Source organism: Diadema antillarum, unplaced genomic scaffold (genome assembly GCF_040938485.1).
Source record: "Diadema antillarum isolate AM-2024a unplaced genomic scaffold, OU_Dant_1.0 scf00000093, whole genome shotgun sequence".
NCBI lineage: Eukaryota > Metazoa > Echinodermata > Echinoidea > Diadematoida > Diadematidae > Diadema > Diadema antillarum.
Genome location: NW_027270982.1, coordinates 1,246,730 through 1,267,674, shown reverse-complemented (window position 1 = coordinate 1,267,674; position 20,945 = coordinate 1,246,730). Strand labels below are relative to the sequence as shown.

Sequence of the window (20,945 nt, the reverse complement as noted above, 5' to 3'; positions counted from 1 at the left end):
ATCAAGTAACTTGGTAGGACATGTGAAAGCTAGTCTAGTTGAAGAGAGACTATGATGATGGCTAAATGAGGACATATTGTCTGGTCATGGGATCTTCCCCCTACAGGATGTGATAATGGTCCCTGCATCCCTTGAATCACATCTAACGGCCAAACAAAAGGGCATGAAAAGATGGATGACCTTTTTTGCCATGCGCCTTCACATCTCAGCGGGTTGCGAGACTGAAACAAGAACCTCTTTGATCTTTCTATCGATTAAAATCAGCAAAGTTCCTTGTCGGAGGAAATTATGGATGGCCTGGAAATAAAACAAGACAATAAAGACAACAGCCTGCATTTACAGCTGACAATAGACTCTGCCGGCAGAGCGCAAAACTGCCCTGCTCACACCATGAAAAGCTTTTTTCATAAAAGCTTAGTTAAAGGTAACTTTAATGAGCAGTTGAGAGAGAGAGAGAGTGTGTGATATGGTCTATCTTTGAAAAAAAAAAAAATTAGTAGCAGATGAGAAAACTGTCATTAAAGAAGATGACTGGAAGAAATATGAAACCAATTGAATTTGTAGCATTTTCTTTTGCAATGACATGTCAACATGTAGATGAAGAAATGTATCAAAGAAATAAGAAATAAGAATATGCAGTGAAACATAAGTCCTTTAACCCTGGTATCACTGACAGCTCGGTGATTAATTTCTTTATGAAACTGCTGGTTTTTATAGACTTTTATGAGAGAATACTTATAAAATTAAGACAAAATATCAACCTTCCTTAAAAACTTCTATATATTTTTAGGGTGTATTAGCCATCAGCACCAATCATAAAACATGATTTTAAAAGCACTTCCTGAAAATACGTTTTGGTCTCATTCTCTGGCCACTTCTTAGCACATTTAATAAAGGACAAGTTCACCTTCATAGACATGTGGGTTGAGTGAATGCAGCACTATTTTAGAACACATCAGTGAGAGTTTGAGGAAAATCTGACAATCCATTCAAAAGTTATGAATTTTTGAAGTTTATGCTCAGTCACGGCTGGATGAGAAGACTATTATAGCTTTTGATGTCACATGTGTACAATGATCAAAGAAGGTAAAACCTGTATTATGAAAATTCAACATACAGTGTATTTTCACTTTTCTTGCATAACAAAAGAACACTCAACTTCTCTCTTTCAGAAGGCAGGGGAATAATATTACCCTTAACATACATCAGTAACAAGTCAAAGAAATGTGCACTTAATCAAAAAAGTAAAGTTTTGTGAAATTCTCTTTTTATTTTCCTCATATCGTTCTACGCATGTGACATCATATACTGTAGTAGTCTTCTCATCCAGCAGTGATCGCGCAGATACTTTAAAATATCATAACTTTGGAACAAATTGTCGGATTTTCCCCCAACTTTCACTGATATGTTTTACCGGTATAATTGTTGCATTCACTCAATCCACATGTATATGAAGGTGGACTTGTCCTTTAATAGCAGAGTCACGAGAGAAGAAAAACTCTTGTTGATGACAGGTCCATGAGTAATGTGTGGGATGAGTACATTGGATATAATGGAAATCCCTCAACATCTAGTAGGATTTTTTTACCTCTACCAGAGAGGTAATGTTTTTGCTGGTGTTGGTGTGTCAGATGCCTGTCGGTCTATTTGTAAAATAACTCAAAAAATTAGGAATGGCTTTGGGTGAAACATACAGGAAAAGATAATGACACAAGGAACAGATGATTAAATTTTGGTAGTGATCTGGATAACTGTCTGGATCCAGGATACTTTCTTTTGATGTTTTTAAATGATTATCATCTGCAAACAGAGCAACAAACAAGAAAGCTCAAGCTGCACATATTTGAGGTGAGCATGCGCGCACTGAGCATGCGCCCACGCTAGGCGCAGCGTGTAGTGTTATAATAATAGTTGCTGATGATGTAGACTCTGCAAATGAGACACAACAGAAAGGCTTCTTTATCACTGGGAAATAAGGGTGACTTCCAGCATGTATGTTTAGGTGGAAATGAGCTGCTTATTAGATTCCTAAACATATTTGTGCATTGATTTATTTTTTTAATCGTATGTGACCCTGCATCACAAAATCAACAACAAGTTGCCAGACATGGATTTTTAGTTTTTAAGGGCACATTCTGAAAGAGCAGATTTATACATTAAAAATGAGGTAAAATCAATCCAAATAGACTCTGCTAACCTATCTAAATATTGGAAAGAAAGCACACACTCTGGGAAAGTGTGTACTGAGAAAAGGGGCTCTGAAGTGCGGGGTCTATTCAAGCACTTAATCTTTTCAAGCTTCTACTGAGCTCCTCTGTTAATGAATAGGATATAGAACAGGATGTAAAACTCCATAGCAACAGTGTATGGATTATCAGATTAAGCTGAAGTTGAACATGCCCTATTACCAATAGCACATTCTATCCATGCCTCTTAAATATACAATTGTAATACAAACTCTCAAAGCAGAGCATTATCCTTTCAAAAGTTACAGTTGAAAGTGAAGGTGTGTATTAAAAGGGTTTTAAGACATACAGTCTGTATTGTACCTAATTACAATAAAAACAAACTGTGTTCTATTAAAACTGCAAAAAACAACAACCTTGATTTTCCATTCATTTTATGAACCAAACATTAGAATAATGTAGAAAAATTGCGCATTAAGCACTTAGGTGTCCTGTTTGAACACCCATTTTGTGTGCGACTTTTTGTTGGTTTGTAATGCAAGGTCACATACATTCGCCAACTCTATCTAGTCAACTACATCTGACTGCACCCTATGTGCCTTTAATGACAGAAAAATTAAAAATAAAACTGTCCAGATTTCAGACTACCCTAGCACATGCTGCAGTGCTACATATGTATAAGTGGCACATATACCAAAGCAGGGCATGATCACCTGGGAAATTTGAGTAGGTATAATGGCAGCAATGATGTTTGAAAACAATGGTAAAAAAAAAAAGGAGCAGAAAGGTAGGAGGAAGTGCCTGCATTGACATTCAAGCTGGGAGATGTGCCTCAGCACAAAACATACTTGTACTTCTGAAATTTAGACAGAAAAATCCATCTGTCAGGAGGAGTTTTTTAAAATCATTTTTTGACCTAAGGAGGGGATTCCGTGAAGCCTGTCGACGACAAGATACAGACTGATCTTTCGGTCAAACCAATGCAATGCTCTATATCACACTGTATGTGAGAGTACTTTGTGCCAAGTGATGTACTTCATACCATATTTTGTGAGAAATTCCTCTTCAACCTCTTCTATGCCAATGAGTCAACCATGTGCAGAAATTTATACATTGGTAATTCCACAAAATAGGGACCCACTTTGTGACATGCCTATTTTGCCAATAAAATCAGAAAATCAGATTTTTGTTCAACATAACTTTAAAAAACATTCATATTGAGTATAGTACCTTGAAAACTGACTGAAAATTAACATTCTAAACTGAAACTGAAGGAAGTCAGCATACCAAATTGCAGTGTATGGGGAAAAACTGGTTCACAATGTAAAGGGGACACCATTGGTGTCCCCTTTACACGGTGAACCATCCATTTTGGCATCTTACCACATATTTCAAACAAGTCTATGTTTGTTTCAATAAAAGTGATTATTTTGAAGTAAGAAATTAACTATACTATTGAAAAAATGACACGACCCCTATTTTTGGCCAGGAAAAAGATTCTTCAATGTTTTTCGTGTAACGGGGACACCAAATATTATTTTTGCATATATTTTTTTTTCTTCAAATTAATAGAGTGGTCAATTTTTGATACCTGTTACAAAGAAACCACAGCTACATCGTAAAATATGCCAATGAGGAGCAATTATTGTTGTGATAAGACACAAAAAATTAGCTGTCACTGTGCCCCGACGTATTGTAATATCTATATAGGGGGACAACAAAGCCACGTGTGTGAAAATTATAATTCGGTCTTTTTTTCAAATGTATTTATTTTACCCCAATTTTCTCTTGAAATCTTTTAAACTATGTGATTGCTACCAAAATAACAACAAACAGTTCAATACTGATCCTTGATATGGATTCCATACTCATAAATTAAGGTTTCTCGTGTAAGCAATTCTCCATATCGCATATAGCTATAAAAGAACCAACGTTGGCGGCGCACAAATCTAATCGGCGTATTTTGGAGCGATTTGCAGTCAACCCCACTTCCGGTTGCAGCTATCGCTCCGCGCGCTATTATGCATGCATGCACGCTGCGTGCAGCGGCGCGGCTAGCGTCCCACACACTTATTCATCGCTTTCGTTGCATTCACGTACGTATACTTACTCGCATTTCGTCTGACCCGATTGAGTCTTATTTCGCTGCAAATTCACCGAATTGGATAATCAACAGTGAGATTTTTGTGTAAGATATTAAAGTGAGTAGATAAGCGTAAACATCGCTAATATGAACGGGTGGTAACTCTTTCAAGTCCCTAGTCCATGTCACTGCTTTCCCGTTGAGATCGCAAACTGAGCCGTCCACTGTAGTCACTCTGCGCCGCTTCCTCTTGGAGGCTGCGTGGTTGCACTCCTCCAAAACCGGATAAATTTTTGCCGCTTTTTTGGCGAGATTTTCTAACTCAAATCGTCGTTTTCCAGTGCAAGGCACACCCCTTTCGACAAGATATTTCTTCAGTTGAGAAACTGTCATGTTCTTGGATCTTTCGCGATCATCCATGATTAATAGCTTTTAGAAAGACACTCGCTGGAAAGGTAAAATTTGCGTGACCGATGTTGAGCAGACGCTACCGATGCAAATGAAACTGCGCTGGCATACAGTGCTTGCATTGCGTACGTAATGCGTTGGCAATAACCGGAAGTTAAGCTGACTGCATAAAGCCAGGATGTTGATTGCGCAATGCATTCTGGGACGATATTTTGCTATATGCGATATGGAGAATTATGGGGACACCAAAACTTACACGTGAAACGTCTTTCTTGGGATTTACGTGCGCAAATGTGTATCAATTGATGCATGAATTATATTTATAGTGTTCAAAATTTGCTCGTCTTTTATCATTTTTGACCCCTTAAAATAGAGTTTAATCCACAAACAAGCTGTAAATCTGTCTAACTGGTGTTACAGTAAAATGTCACACAATTTTGATTTGATTTTGATTTGATTTGAATTTATTTTCCGTTAAAAGTCACATTACATAATTATAATCATTGCATAAACAAAATAGTACATAAAATGAACGGAAGGATAGCCCTACTCAGCTATGTTTGTCATAACACAGCTGTTTTCCAGAGGGGTCCTAGAAATAACAATGTTGTGATACACATAATGATAAAGACATGAATACCGGTAACTAATACACAATAATGAAGAATATCAATAAGTCTTAAATCAAACCAAAAAATGAGATTAAGATAAGAACAAAATGGAAACATACCTCTGACACCTACCAGTTGAATCAAATACATTGCAACCCCAATTATCCCATCATTATGACTCACTCTCCTCCCCCCCCCCCCGCCCAAAATATCCATGATACCATTTTATATATATATATAGAGATATAATATATATATATATATATATATATATATATATATATATATATATATATATACATTAAAGCCATTTTGATATAAATATTGATCAATTTCTTTAAGAAACATATTATATGAGATTAAACATTTAACGTCATGTGGTAAATCATTAAAGTAAGAAGCTCCACGATATGAAAACATTCTTTTACAATAATCAGTGTGAGGCTTTGGTAAGGAGAGATTTCCATAGGAGCGTAAATTGTATGGATGTGAAACAAATTGAAATAAATTTTGCATATATGGTGCGCTGAGATCATTTAAACTTTTATACACCCAAGATATAGAATGTTTAATACGGCGAGATTTCAGGGATTCCCAATTCAAAATTTGATGTAATTCATGATTGGATATATATTTATAGGGACTTATTCCAAGTATCATTCTACCAGCCCTGTTTTGTAATTTCTGTAGTCGATCAATTTTGCCCCAAAACGTTGTGATTTTGCACTTTTTGTCAAAATTCATGAGGAACTTTGAAGAAGCAATTTCTATAGTTTACTTTAAAAAGGAAGATACATGTACACACTTACCTGAATAAGAGTATTCAGAAGTAAAATTGATTTTACATAGGGTATGTAATTTTTAAGCAATGACAATATAAAGCAAATAGAAGGGGCATTTAACTAGTGGGACCCTTTTTAATGGAAATACACACATACAGAGTAATGCACAGGAAATTGATGTGGCATACACAGGGTTAAAAGAGGATGTATGTAGCTGTTTTGGGTATTTCCCCTTTACTCCATTTCAAAAAGTGCGGTGACATCCTCCATAGGAAACGAGCATTTTTAAATGCATCGCGCAGAGCGCACAATCAGGTATAGGACATTTACACGGACTCTCGACTTTACGAACTCATACAGTGTACCTCCCAGAATATGTCTTTTTGCTTAAATGCACCTGGTTTTTATGAAAATCTAGATTTCAAGCTTGCTCTACACACCTCATTTGTAGAGTTTTGTGAAAATTTTACATCGGTACCTTTCAAGTTGAAAATTAGGTGTCATTTCTCACTCAAACGCAATCAGCTCTACAACAACATGCAAGTTAACATTGACGGCGCAGTGTGCCAACCTCTGAGCCCGAAGGCCATTTTGGGAGGGTTATTTTACTGCCATACCTGTTGTATTTGTACAATGCACCTGCCTAATAAGTTGCAGCAAATACTCAAGTGTATTCATACTGAGTTTGGAGGAATTTCGTGAAACTTCGCCATCGGTACCTTTTCAATATTCATAAACCATGTCAGTTTAGCCCCAAGTGAATAACCCACCAATATGTTCATACACTAAAGCAATTGCGTACTTTTCACTTGAATACGCTACGCTGATTGGCTAAATGTCATTGGCCTCACGAGGTCGCATCAGGTCAACGCGTGATGGTGATGTAGCGCGTATGTAAAATCATGACGTGACAATAGGTGCGCCCATCTTTATTACTATTTAGATTTCATTAATACATTAGCTCAACGTAGCATTTGCGGCGCGTGATTGCATCATGAATATGTATTATTCTTTAACGCTCAACGCACTGTGATTGGTGGTATGCAAATGACGGATCTACGTCATAGCTCATTATCTGTTTGTCACCGTTCGCGTGTAGACTTTTTGTAATGCAAAACAAAAACAAAAAATACAGGAAAAGGAGTACACAATGAAAATCAATTACAGCCGTAAAAGGAAACAGGATTTAAAATTTGCATCTTGTACTGTGACAATTTGTTGTAACTATCATAGTTCATTTTTGGTTGTCTTACCAATGAAAACACTAAACACATACTGAATACACATGAAAAGCTCAAAAACTACATAAACATGTAAATCATGCATTCAATAAAAACATGTTTAGAAATGCAGTTAGTCCACACATGTATATGTGCATACAGGGATACTTATAATATGACAGGGAACTCCAACTGCAACTTTCCCAGAGAGCTTTCAGCAGGATATGTGCCTCGCAAACCAAGCAAGCCCCTACCATCATTTCTTTTTAATCAACAAACATCGTAGAGATATCATTTTTCAATACACTTACTTCATCCCCCCTCCCCCCACAACCATCATCACAATGATTTGAGGGCAGTATGTGTATAGATGCATTGATGATGGGCTGCATACGTGGTAAATACAATCAATTGACCATCTTCAGTGATCATGTGAAGTGACAGCACTTGGTGGCACTTGACCCACTATCAAGACATCCAAACTGACCAATATAGTTGAAACTGCTACCAGTGGTTGTAGCTGCATCTCCTCATAAGTGGACCAGCACTTTGATTTCCTCAGTACACAGCTTGATAAACTCCTGCATCTTTTTAAATGCACTCCTTGCACTCTGTTCTACATTGTATTAAAGAAGAAATCCACTCAAAAAATAGTAAACTTCAAAAGAAAGAGAAAAATATTCCCTACAGAATGATACAAAAATGACAAAAATCAGATATGAAATAAGGAAGATATGACATTTTGAAATTTCACCTTTTTTTTTTGGAAAACTTTTCTTGACCAGTCCTTTAAAGAATATTCAAATGAGCAAGTTGATGATGTCAGGCCCACACAATTTTTCATGTATGTTAGATATATGGAATTCGGAAAATTGTTATTTTTCAATAGCTATCATACAGTGTAATACAAGTAAAAGCATGTCCCCATGCCATGATATCAGAGTTTTGTTCTTTTCATTATGCCTGGTTTCAAGAAACGTTAAATACAAGTACAGCTGAAATATGAGATTTTGTAATTTCTGTAGAATATGAAATGAATAAGAAATTGTGAGAGCATGACATGGTCAATTTGTTGAATTGAATATTCATAAGGAATGGTCAAGAAATGTTTTCAGAAAAAATGTGAAATTTCAAAATGTCATATCTTCCTTATTTCTTCACCAATTTTTGTCATTTTTGTATCATTCTGGAATGTTCTTTCGAGGTTCTCCTAGTCTGGGGAATCTATAAAACGGGGTGTTACTCACGAGGATCTTGGCCATGGGTGGGGAAGGCATGAACATTTGGAGGAGCTTGGTGCACTGGTGGAGCATGATGGTAGGCCGGTTGCTCCCGCGGTTGTGGAGGTGGGCTCACTGAGTTGTTTATTAGATAATGCAGCTCTGGTTTAACTGAGAGATAAGTCAGGAGAAGCCAAGTGATAAGGACGTATGACAGCTTTAAAACCTTTAAACATCCATAAGTTTTACAGTGTTATAATAAACTATTTTTGTTATGGGGGAGAAGGGAAATACTACAGGGAATAATTTTCCTGGTATCGCATTGCAATTTGCTATGCATTTTTACACCACTGCTACACAAACTAACTTTTGTGTAGCAGTTTTCTTAGAAGTGTACAGGATATTTCATTGAAGATATTTTTCATCAGCTGAAATTGCTAATCAAATTTGAGTTTGAAAATTATTCCCTGTACTATAAGGCAAGGATATATCAAAGCCAGAACGTCACTAAATGAAATTTGCTTTTCTTTGAATTCATGATTCAGAGGCATGTAGGCCTAAACCATGACTAAACAGTACAGTATCCAATGGATTTCACTTCAGATGAGCAGGACAATAATCTTTAAAGGGATCGCATAGTTTTGGTTGTTAACTAGCTTGCGGTTCCTAAAATTTTTGATGAGATAATGAAAAACTGGATATGTGAGAACATGAAATTCCAAGAGGAATTCAACATTTATTTGATGAAATTTAAGTTTTGAAATGGCTGGGATCTACAAAACAGAGCCTAATAAGAGGTAGGACCCACCTTTTATTATAATCTGTTTATTTTACTGTGCTGTTTGGATGTCTCAACCATTCCAAAACCAATTTTCATCAAATAAACTTTGAATTCCTCTTAGAATGGTATGCTCTGTACTATTTCATACACGTGTAGGTTTTTGGTATCTTGCAAAACGTTAAAAGCCCAATCCCCATCTCCATCAACACTATACCATCCCTTTAAGTTGAAATGATCATGACTTGATAATAGCAAACATGACTGAACTGCCAAACAAGTTTTTGCCAGAAGATCACAAATAAGCCTACCCCTAAAAATAGTTATTTCATAAAATGAAAAAAGAAATACTTATGATGACATCAAAACAGGAGTCAGTTTCGTTTATTCTTTTTTTACCAGGAATGCAAATCCAAATGCCAGTGGGAATTTTGAAATTTCATAGAAAGAAGAGGGATGGGTTAAGTCTATTTTCCTGTTTATGTCAATGTCTGAAACATGACTATACAAAATATGTGCATACATCCTGCTTGCTATTAAAATGCTGCACATATTTTTAACTTAAACATTTGTCTGAAAATGCCAGTTAATATTCATGCTGATAACCCAAATGAGTATTGAGTACCAAAATTCTTTTGCACAATATTTTTTTTTCTATCAGATATGACTTTTCAATTTTCTTTGTCTTAAAATTCCCTCTGACCTTCAAATACAAATGGGAATTTCCAGATCTCATAAGAAACAGGATGGAGAAAGTCTGTTTTTCTGTAATATGTCAATGTATACAAAATATGTACCAGTACACACATCCTGCTTTACTATTAGAATGTTGCACATATTTTTAACTTAATCATTTTTCTGAAAATGCCAGTTAATATTCATGATGATAACCCAAATGAGTATTAAGTACCAAAATTCTTTTGAACAATATTTAAAAAAAAAAATCAGATATAACTTTTCAAGTTTCTTTGTCTTAAAATTCCCTTTGACCTTCCTGTTGTAGACAATCTCACAGGGTATCTCTGGTCTGAAATGAAAGCTTAATTCATTTCGGTGAATCAAGCTTAAAGGGGCTGTACAGTACTGGTTGAGGTGGGGATTCAGGTTTATAACATTCCCAATTGAGATAAGGAGAAATCTCTTATGAAATATGAAAGAGCATGTAATTGTAAAGGATTCAACATTTATTTGATGAAAATTGGTTTTCAAATGTCTGAGATATAAAGAAAAAGTGATAATAATAAAAGGCGACAGGCCACGCCTTTTATTAGGATCTCTTTGCTTCACCTTGTTTTTGGATATCTCAGCCATTTCAAAACCGATTTTCGACAAATACAATTTTGATACCCCTTAGAATTGCATGCTCTTTGATATCTCATAGAGTGGTTTCTGAATATCTCGCAAAACGTCAAAAGCTTAATCCTCACCTCAACCAGAACTGTAAACACCCTTTAATGATTCTTTGCAGACTGCACAGAATCATTCACCTTCTTTGATGCCATTTCCTGTTCTTATATGTGACAGGAAGTCTGCTTGCAAGGAGCACGTGAAAAGAGGAGATTGCAACCCAAGCTTCCCCTTCCAGGTCATGACTACCTGCTAATTTCCAAGAAAACCAGGCTGCTCCACTTGCATGATTTTTTTTTTTTTAAAGACATAAAAGGCTGAAGGCTTTCCTAATGGAAAAGATTAGTCAGTGATAAACTACCGTAAAGTTCCGTGTATAAGACGCACCCGTGTATAAGACGCACCCCTAATTTCGGACCTAAAATTAAAAAAAAAAAAACACGAAAATGTCCACGCAAATATTGCGTGTGTCATACATATTATTTCAGCTCAAAATTTCCCTAGAATGCAGCATGTATTTGCTCTATTTTTCGTTTCCTTGTATATTTTCTTTTAACGGTATTCATCGGACATCAACAAAATATGGAAGACGCAAAATGCGAGACTTGCCTCGGTACTCACTTGCTATTGTTTCGCCTTTCAATCGTGGTACATGTGTCATGCATATCGTACTCATGAGTGTACAGTACGATCTTTGCTGCCATACATAGCAGAGGGTGTCTCGCATATTGACGCATGTCAGACTGGAAGGTTCATTACGAAAAATAAGAAAAACATCAATAAGTGTAGCAGAGGGATCATACGGCAAGACGTACGGTGCGTACGGTAATTACACTCATGCACTGTTACCAGTAACATGTGTGTCTCTTGTACCATGCTTGTATGCACAGTGCTAGCCTTTTGCAAAAGGCAGCTCGCTATAATTTCAGCACACGCACACAGAGAGCAATGGACTTGCACACACAGCGCGCCCCATCAAGCGCGCTTCGATCCGATTGCTGTGTGCACGCGAGTCCATTGCAAAAGCCTCTCTGCAGCTGCTGCCTTTGCCAGAGGCTTGCTAGCTAGCTAGCTAGTGGGTGTAGCTATGCTATCCTACTAGCTGGCCTCGCACTCGTGAAATGAAGAGCAAACGACCGACATGGATATGCATGCATGCTTCACACATCGTTCATATTTACGGTGACATAATGTCGATCCTACTCCGTATTTTACAGCTTTTGTCTATGGCCATATTGATACTAGTACATTGATAAGTTTTACGGTATCGGTAATTTAGTAATGATACCTGTACATCGTGTATTCCAGCTACTAGGTTGGCTGTTGGTAGCTTGGTAGACTGACATCGGTAGCATACAGCAGTGCTGTTACAGCTGTTGTCTATGGCCAGATTGATACATCGTTACTGCACAAGGCCGATGTAAGTTTATCTCGTATTTGCAGCTTTTGTGTGTGTCCAGATTGAAAGATCGCTCTTTTATCCGTAAGTTTTAGTGATTGCTTACCTTCCAAACGTCGATGGGCATACATGGCCCCAAGTTGGCCTTATAAAATTGGGTGTACATGACGGATTTTTTTCCGTGATTCGACTGTACCCGTGTATACGACGCACCCCCGATTTTCAACGTTTTCTGACGAAAAAATATTTGATATCAATGCCAGAGAATTTGTGACCCGCTACAACAAAATGATCCTAAAGTCGGACGAGGTCGATTATTTGAAAATTGCATGATATAATTCCCTAATCTTTCTGCTTTAAGTTGATATCGGCTGCGGAGATATTGATGTTTAAAAGAGAGCATGTCTAGACGTCTGGAAATCACTGTTTCGAGAAAAGCGCCCTAAAAGTCTTCCTTTCGACGCAATCACGATCAAGGGACAGGCAAGTTAGTTTTCACCTCTGGACAATAGAAGGTACGCCCTAGCAACCCCCGAAGAGTTCATTCAAGCACATCAGCGTCGGCGGTCTCCTCACCAACCAATCAGTGACCAGGATGTGAGAAGCAGCAGAGCATAGCGCACCCCGCCCGCACGCACCAGTCGACTGGGCAGTGTGCGAGCTTCACGCTTCGGTTAACAGCAAGCAGCAAACTGACCAATGAGATCACTCTGGTCGTTGTTAGGGGCGGAACCTATCGGTGGCGCTCAATCCAAATTTTCGAACCAGTTTCTGCTTTGTTGAAACGCCCAAAAAACATGGCTCAGAAAAACGCTATTTTTTGGTCTTTCCTTTGATCATTTTGCTTCAAAATTTTGACAGATGATAGAAGATATGTTAGACTCCAATAATATGTCAAAAATCAGAAAATCGTAAGTTTTGACCAATTTTAATGCTCTGACTTTAAACTCGATTTTTACGGCTTCGACCGTGCGCGACTTTAGGACGTTTTTGTTGTAGCGGGTCACATTTAGTCTAGCGGCATGTGGAGAAAGATATTATACAAATGATGCACAGGATAGAGTGTGTTAGTGTAGGCGTGGTGCACTCGAGGGTATTTACAATTGTGAAACATGCACGAGGCGAAGCCGAGTGCATGTTGCACTACATTGTAAATACCACGAAATAATCCTGTGCATCATTTGTTTTATAAAATTGGATCGAAAATTCGAAAACTAACATCAATTTTCAGCGTTTTTCACGTACCTTTGTGGGTCAAGATGTCCGAAGATGTTCGTCCCAAACATTTACGCACGTCGCACTCGCGGAAGTCCCGCACATACAGTATAAGTATAATGGGGGGTTGGGTTTCCGGACACTTAAGTTCCCGCATGAAAACTTACTTATTTTACATAGAATATGCACCCTTTACCTTAAAGACTTGATATAGACTCCTCATATAGGCCTACTAGACAACATACTCTGAAAACGGCGTGAGAATTAACCTGCTAAATCGTTGGATTTGCTCTTCAAAGTGACTCCATGTACGCGTCCGGTCCCATAACGCTTGGTCTACTGTACTGTACAAAGTGTACGTATAGTAGAGTATACGTACGTACGCCACACATGTTATGCACAAGGGAAGACAGGCCGGCCGGCCGGCAGCCCGAACTAGAAGTTGTTTACAGGATTGACAGCGCGTATGCATGCAATTCATCAAAGGAGCCGCTGCGCGCACAGACGATCGGCAATCTACCATAGGATTACAGGCAGTGCAATTGTACTGAAGTAAAGGAAGGAGGTGTGTCTCATTTCAGCGCTTCCTATTGGCTACATTCTTGAACCCATTTTATAAATTACTAATTATAGTTGCTATTTGGGCCAAATTGTATAATTGCTGCTGAAGCTGTATGATGCTTTTACTCCTAAGGGATAGCACTACTACACTTCTTTGATTGGCCTGCAACTTTCACTACCTGGTTGGCTAGATGTAAGATAACAAAAAGAAATCATTATCTAAAGCATGCAGAGCCATGCTAAGCAGGTCTAAATAACAACAACAACAACAAAATATTCCAGCAACAGTACGGTAGTGCCCCCACTCCCCTCCCCCCCCCCTCTCCCTCAAGAATAAGAAGTTATCTCATCTCTAGGACATTATCTTTCTTTCAGCCCTGTATTCCAAGAAGTTACCTGCAATGTATTAACTTACCATAGTCCTTTAGCAATGCCATGCAGCGGCCATGATTGATCTGCTTGAGTTTGAGGAAAAGCTCTTCTATGGTGTGGTTCTGGTGGTCCCAAGTGGTCAGCACATCATTTGCCGGGCTGCCCATCGGTCTGTTCAGACTGCGAGCGAAGGCGGCAATTTCATTCATGCTGAAGCCCATATAACCAGCTGCAAAGAGATGGGATACTTTTAGCATATCATATCTACCTACTTTAAATAAATCACATCCCAGCAGTCATATCGTACGATGAGCGGGCAATATAACCACATAATATCCCATCATGCAGCAGTGTGTGCTGTTTAAAGCCTTACAATCGTGGCGAGTGGTTTGTGCGGCACGGAGACGAACGCAACACGCTGCCTCCCCCCATTCTGTATCAAATGTCGTGACACCGAATGAGAATAGCGCTGGCTCAATGGGTCAGCGAACACACACTAGTCTCAAAATCAACAGACCCAAAATGGCTGTCCGAGCCACGCGAGCTTCCGAAGGGATCCGAATAATGGACGCACACTCACAGTGCGCATTCGCATGAAGAGAGGCCAAAAGAGCCAAGCGTCTTCTGGCCTCTCTCCTCCAGTCACCGCAGCTCGCGGTCGCAATGCTTGTGTATGATGCGTACACACACACTTGCACACACACACGTGTCTCAGTGGCAGCATTGTGGATAGCAATGCAGTCTGGCATTGCGCAATTGTATGCACAAATTTTGTTCGTTCAGAGCAGTTACAATGTACGCAATAACGTACCATTAGGGGTGACGATTGTCCGACTTAAGAATAGGCCTCTATGCAAATGTGTGTCTAAATTGCCTTCTGCACTCCCATCATAACCTCGGGAACATCATTTCATCGTGCGGCCAGAAGAACATATCTAAAGCTTGAGGAAAATCTGACAATCTGCTATAGAAAAAGTTATGAATTGTTGGAGTTTCATTGGATGAGAAGACTACTACAGCCTAAGTTGTGATGCCACATGCGTAGAATGATATGCGTAAAGAAAAAAACTTCAACATATTTTCCTTTTTCTCGCATAATAAAAGAGCACTTTACTTGCCTTTTTCTGAAGGCAGGGGGATATCATTAACCTTAACATACAACAGAAGCGAGTTGAGGGAATATGTGCTTTTTTCAAAAAATCAAATTTTGTGGAATTCTCTTAATATTTTCCTTATATTGTTCTACACATGTGACATCATCTGATCATACACTGTAGTAGTCTTCTCATCCAGCAGTGACTGCGCAGAAACTTTAAATACTCATAACTTTTGAACGGATCGTCCAATTTTCCTCAAACTTTCTCTGACGAGTTCAAATAATATTGCTGCATTCACTTATGTACATTGTATATGAAGGTGAACTTGTCCTTTAAACTCTGCAGAACCCTTTCACTACATATCAGCAACAGACCAGGAAACTACTGTATAGGATTGCTAACCATGAGTCTGTTTGATGATCTGAGCCTATATACATCAATGCCGAAAAAAAAAAAGAGAGAAAAAGACAGACATGTTTCAAAAGCTTCTGTACTGCTATCAGACTTTTGGAATAGTAAACGCGCAGTCTGACGCTTCAATGAGTATGGCCTAAACAAAATAGTGATTATAGTAACTGCATAGTAGCAACGAAACAACTCACTGAGACAAGTCTGCCTATTGCAAGACAGAGACAATTAAAGGGTGTTCTTTAGCAATTATTCTTCTTGTCGGTCCGTGAGAGTCTTTTACTGGGTAGGTCTCTTGATTAATAATTATACCACTCTTGATTAATAATTATACCACTCATTATAAAGTCAAGAATGTTGTCATAGAATGGCTGATCGAGTTGTGCTGCAGAGCCGGAAGTCATGAAAAAATTCTGAAAACCCCGACAACCGGGTTTGAAGTGGCAATGGCAACAGCTTCAGATGACTACAGTATGCAATGACACTGATGATGGCGTCAGTACTGATAATCAATGTTGAAGCCTATGACAATAAATGATTTGATTTCATTTACTTATTCTCCATATTATTATGGTACTTCTTTACAGTTCAATTAATTTTCAGCAAAATCACTAAACTGTATGGTATTGATATGCAGCAATGTTATTCCGTACAATGTCAACACTTTTCACTACACATAATTACATGCTGTATTGCATATAGGTATACATATCCATACAAAACGGCTGCCTACAATTTAGCAAAATGCTTGACTCTTTGACCGATGATACATAATACATCCTATCTGTACAATAAAAAAAGGGATCCAACATGATGCTCATGGAAGACAAGGATAAGGAAAGAGAAAGAGAGATGGGTGAAAGAAACCTTCTGATACCGGTCCTATCAGATCAACTCCCCACACATATGTAGCATACATGATGATGAAATGATGATGATGATGATGATGATGATGATGATGATGGTAAATTATGATAACATTAATGATGATAATACAATTACAGAGACTCCAACATCAAGATTCTTTCACCTGGACCAGGGCCCCTTGTACACTAGAAACTCTACTCAGTACACAAGAAACATGCACACAATATTTTTGTGTGTGTTGCATACTTAGATAACAAGTGAGAAGAGTCGGGATCTAGGGCTCTTTAAAAAGGAGGGCCCTGGAGGCTCTAAGAGTTATACACAGATGATCTAAGGTGCTACGCATATTTATCTTAGCCATATTTTTGAACATCATGTCAAAACTGAAGTTGATGGGAATAACCTAAATCTAAAATGACAGAAAATACATCTTATACACTGTAGGTAACATTCAGTGATTTATAAAATGTTTGAGATATCATATTTGATGCTTATGTGTAGATCAGTTGTAACATAAAAATCCAACCAAAATTTCATTATAAAGCCTATATATCACTATTTTTCCCACTAAACCATAATTGTAGATGGTTTAGTCTAGAAAATTTTTATTATGAGCATGGTTCTCATTTTGTATAGCTACTTTGTGACTCATTTTTTTTTTTTTTTTTTACATTGGTTGGTTCTATCCCTATCTAACATTTAAGAACTATTTTGAAGCACTAAAGCTAGATTTTGTTTTTCATCTGAATGGTAAAATTATGCCTAGATTAAGCCGAAGACACACAGCTAGAGTGGGAGAAATTCACTCTCAAGAGGAAGAGCAGGAGATTCTGCAAAGATGGTCTCACAGCAGGAGATCTCCCAGCCAAAAGTGGGAGAGTTGGAATCTCTGCAATGATACGAAAAATACTATACTAAAAGTATAGTAAAATAAGGGCTTTTTACACTTGTAAATTTTTGCTTAGTCCCGTACCAACGGTGGGGCTAAGGGGGGCCTTAGCCCCACCGTTGGTACGGGACTATCCTTAGCCCACTTTCTGTTTACACTAGTTTTTGCCAAAGTGGGCTAGCCCCACCGATAGTCCGGTACTATCTGGCCCTGCAAAATAGCAGGGTTAGCACCGCAATTGCGGTGCCAAGCAAGTGAGTGTAAACAGAACGAAAAAATAATCCTGGGCTAAGCGACGGACCCTCACTGACCAATCAGAAACGAGGTAATCAAGTGCTGCCGGTGTGTGCGTGTACGTGTACAGTACACAGCGTAATCATGAATATTCATGTGGTTTGGAAAGTCCGGGGCTAAGAAATACGAGTGTAAAAAGGTCAGTTTTCTCCTTAGCCCCGGACAAGAGATAGTACGGGACTAATTGACCAATGTAAAAAGCTGAAAAAATTGGTACGGGACTAACGATAGTCCTGGGTCAGAGAAAGTCCGGAGTTAAGAAACACAAGTGTAAAAAGCCCTATATTACACTTACACTCACAATTTTTTTTTTTTCTGATACACAGTTTCCCAGTCTCTGAACTTTGGTCAGAGTTTATCAGCAAACAAACATTCACTGTTTGAAGTCTCTCCTTTCTCCCCACCCCCATTTGACAGTACATGTGCAGGTGGTCACAAATAGCTGTCAATATAAAACATTTAATTCCAAAACTGAGGGAAAGATCTAATAATAGTGCACCCAATTCTGACCAGAGTTTCTTCTATTTTTCTCCCCCTAGCTCTCTTTCCTTTTTCAGTTTGTAGGTTTCTCTTGGCATCAATAGGCGTTTTCACATCAGCCCGATAAAAATCCAAGGTCGAGAAATTTTTCGCGATTGCCAGTTAGCGCGCTATTTCATTTCTTATTTAATTCACATCACCCCGAAGAGAATCACCCTGAATTTTTGTCGAGCTAATTCGACAGCTGAGTATGTGCAAACAGCATTTATAAGTAATGTGTGTGCCCTCTCAAAAATTCCTCGTGATTTGTGTACAGTTTGCCTCGATCGATCGGGTCACACACGCTAGGCATAATGGGATGCATCGCGCTAATTTCTTGAGTCGTTTTCACATTATCAAATAGCGCGCTACTATCCCGCTATTTCAGAAATTTCCCGAGTCGCACTCAAGAAATTTTCTCTATCAGAGCGATACAATTAGCGCGTTACTCTGTGTTCACATTATCAAATAGCGCCCTATTTCGCTATCGGGAAAATTTCCAAAGTCAGAAAATAGCGCGCTATTTCAAAACATCAGGCTGATGTGAAAACGCCTAATGTGCACAATATGGAATGTTGTAACATGGAGTAAAGATATTACCCAGTTGGGTGCACATGAGAATGCATTCCAGTCACAACGCTGTCACACGCGAATGAAAACTGATCAATGCAAAACTTTAATGGTTCCTGGGGAACCTTGCTTTGACTCAGAAATGTTGTATGGAATACGTTCAATGCAGTGCCAGCTAGATTATGTATTACATGTAGTTCTAATTCAATTCTATCTATCACTTTCCTTTTGAAGGGACTGAAAATTGATCAGTCCAACTTTCTTAGTTTATGAAATACAATGACAGAACTTTCACAAAGATTACTGTGAAGTTCTAAACCTTCTTTTTAGCTTGTACACGTAGTTTACCCCTGTATGGATGCACTTTTAGCAATCTTAGGGTTTGTCTATCAGATATATGATCACAATCACAATTATGTACGTATGTATGCTTTTTTACATATGTAGCCCAGATGGCTACTAGCACATATAATAAAGAAAAGAATAGAATAAGGATAGACAGTTAAAGAAAGCAGAAGCATTATAATTGTTTTCCAAGTCACCCTGTGACGTCAGTATGAATCAGTCTTTTCCCCTTCTTGGAGTTTATGAAACCCTTTATTTTGCTTCCAGCTAGACTTCCTTTTTTTTTTTTGTCAATTCTCCTCTCCCAAGAAACGTTATTGGTCTCAGGAATTTATGAGTTTGACATTGGCTACTTTCTCCAGCTAGTGGTCAGTTCTCCGCACTCTCCATCCCCAAAGCCCCAATCGAAATTACGGGAATGACGTGTTTTTGCCCTCTGATCCCTAAAACATGAATGACCCTCGCTGGGCTAGAAGGTCGTTCTCCAGTCAGAACTTCTCCTTTATTTTGATGTACTTTAGTGCAGTAGGTCAGACAGGAATTCCAAAGACAAATTCAGGGACAACAACCCAGAAAAATGATGACGATGACGTTGGACGTCATAAGGACACTAACATTCATTTGTTTTATGATTTTATTATCCAAGAAACAATAAGTCTTGACCAGTGTTTACAGAGAAAGAGGAAATAAAGAAACCAAAAGACAGTGGGCGAATTAATCAGAAATTGAGATGAATCAGACGAAATGGAGTTCCACAGAAACAAATGGGAGGGGCTAATGTAAGATCTGACCAATAAGAAATTAATTTCCAGTGAAGATCACACCCCAAAATAAGATTTAGCCAATGAAATACTTTTAGGGAAAGGATACCAATAGTGAATTTGTTATAAAAGACCATGTTTGAGGAGAGTTAGATTATTGATAGAAGAGAGGGGACACAACAGAGGAGCTGCGTGATTAGAGAGACCGGCAGATAGAGAAGGGCCAAGAATAGTTGGAGACCACATCCCCTTCCAGATCCCTTTCCTTGTACATCATGCTCCCCTCCATATTAATCAACTATTAAAACTCTATCGACGCTGTGAATGAGACGAGGATCATGGTTGGACTGCCCAAGAGTCAATAAGTTAAACGGTGAACAACAAGTTGAGAAACTATACGCCACGACAAAACGGAACTTTGGTTTACACCAATCTGGGTGTAATGAACTCCAAATAGTCGACTGGTACGTGTCATCAGAGATGTTAAAGCGTCCTGTCAGGTTGCCTTAACGTGGACGGCAATGGTGACGAACTGTTTAAGGAAGCAGTGAAAGCAGACCGGTTAACAGACGCCCCAGCCCTTGGACGAGCTCGATCGACATGCAGGCGAGAACCTCACCCTGCGACCATGCCGACGTCGAGATAAGTGGCCACACCCATTAACATCATTATATCCCTACTAACAAAACCCCTCCCCTTCCCTTAAGAAGTGTTAAAGAAGTAAAGGTCTCCACAGGTGTAGAAGAGTAGAGTGATATTAAAATGATGTGTTCAATTGAAAGTAATTGGTGTTTGTAATCAAGTATCTATGTTTCAGACCTACGAGAAGGCAGGTCGGTGAATAAATATGCTGTGAGCAGCACTGACATTATCCATATAAATTTTATCCCTTCTCCCGCATTTTATATTCACTGTTGTTGTGAAGCAATAATTAGTCTCTTTTTAATTTTTGGAAATTTGTTGATGATTGGTGTCTATGTGATAAGCTAACCCCCGACCAGTACAGAGAGAAG

The 20,945-nt window shown here is 38.5% G+C and overlaps 1 protein-coding gene across 1 annotated transcript in view; it reads right to left on the bottom strand.

The window, feature by feature from the left end:
• Window positions 1-14,407, bottom strand: part of LOC139718358 (uncharacterized) — a 41,792-nt gene extending 27,385 nt beyond the window's left edge. Inside the window, exons 1-2 of the mRNA XM_071629831.1 lie at window positions 14,226-14,407; window positions 8,538-8,681 (exon numbers count right to left, since the gene is read on the bottom strand). Coding sequence (XP_071485932.1) covers window positions 8,538-8,681; window positions 14,226-14,403 — 322 coding nt within the window. The 5' untranslated portion in view covers window positions 14,404-14,407. The remainder of the gene's footprint in view (window positions 1-8,537; window positions 8,682-14,225) is intronic.
• Window positions 14,408-20,945: the final 6,538 nt, after the last annotated feature.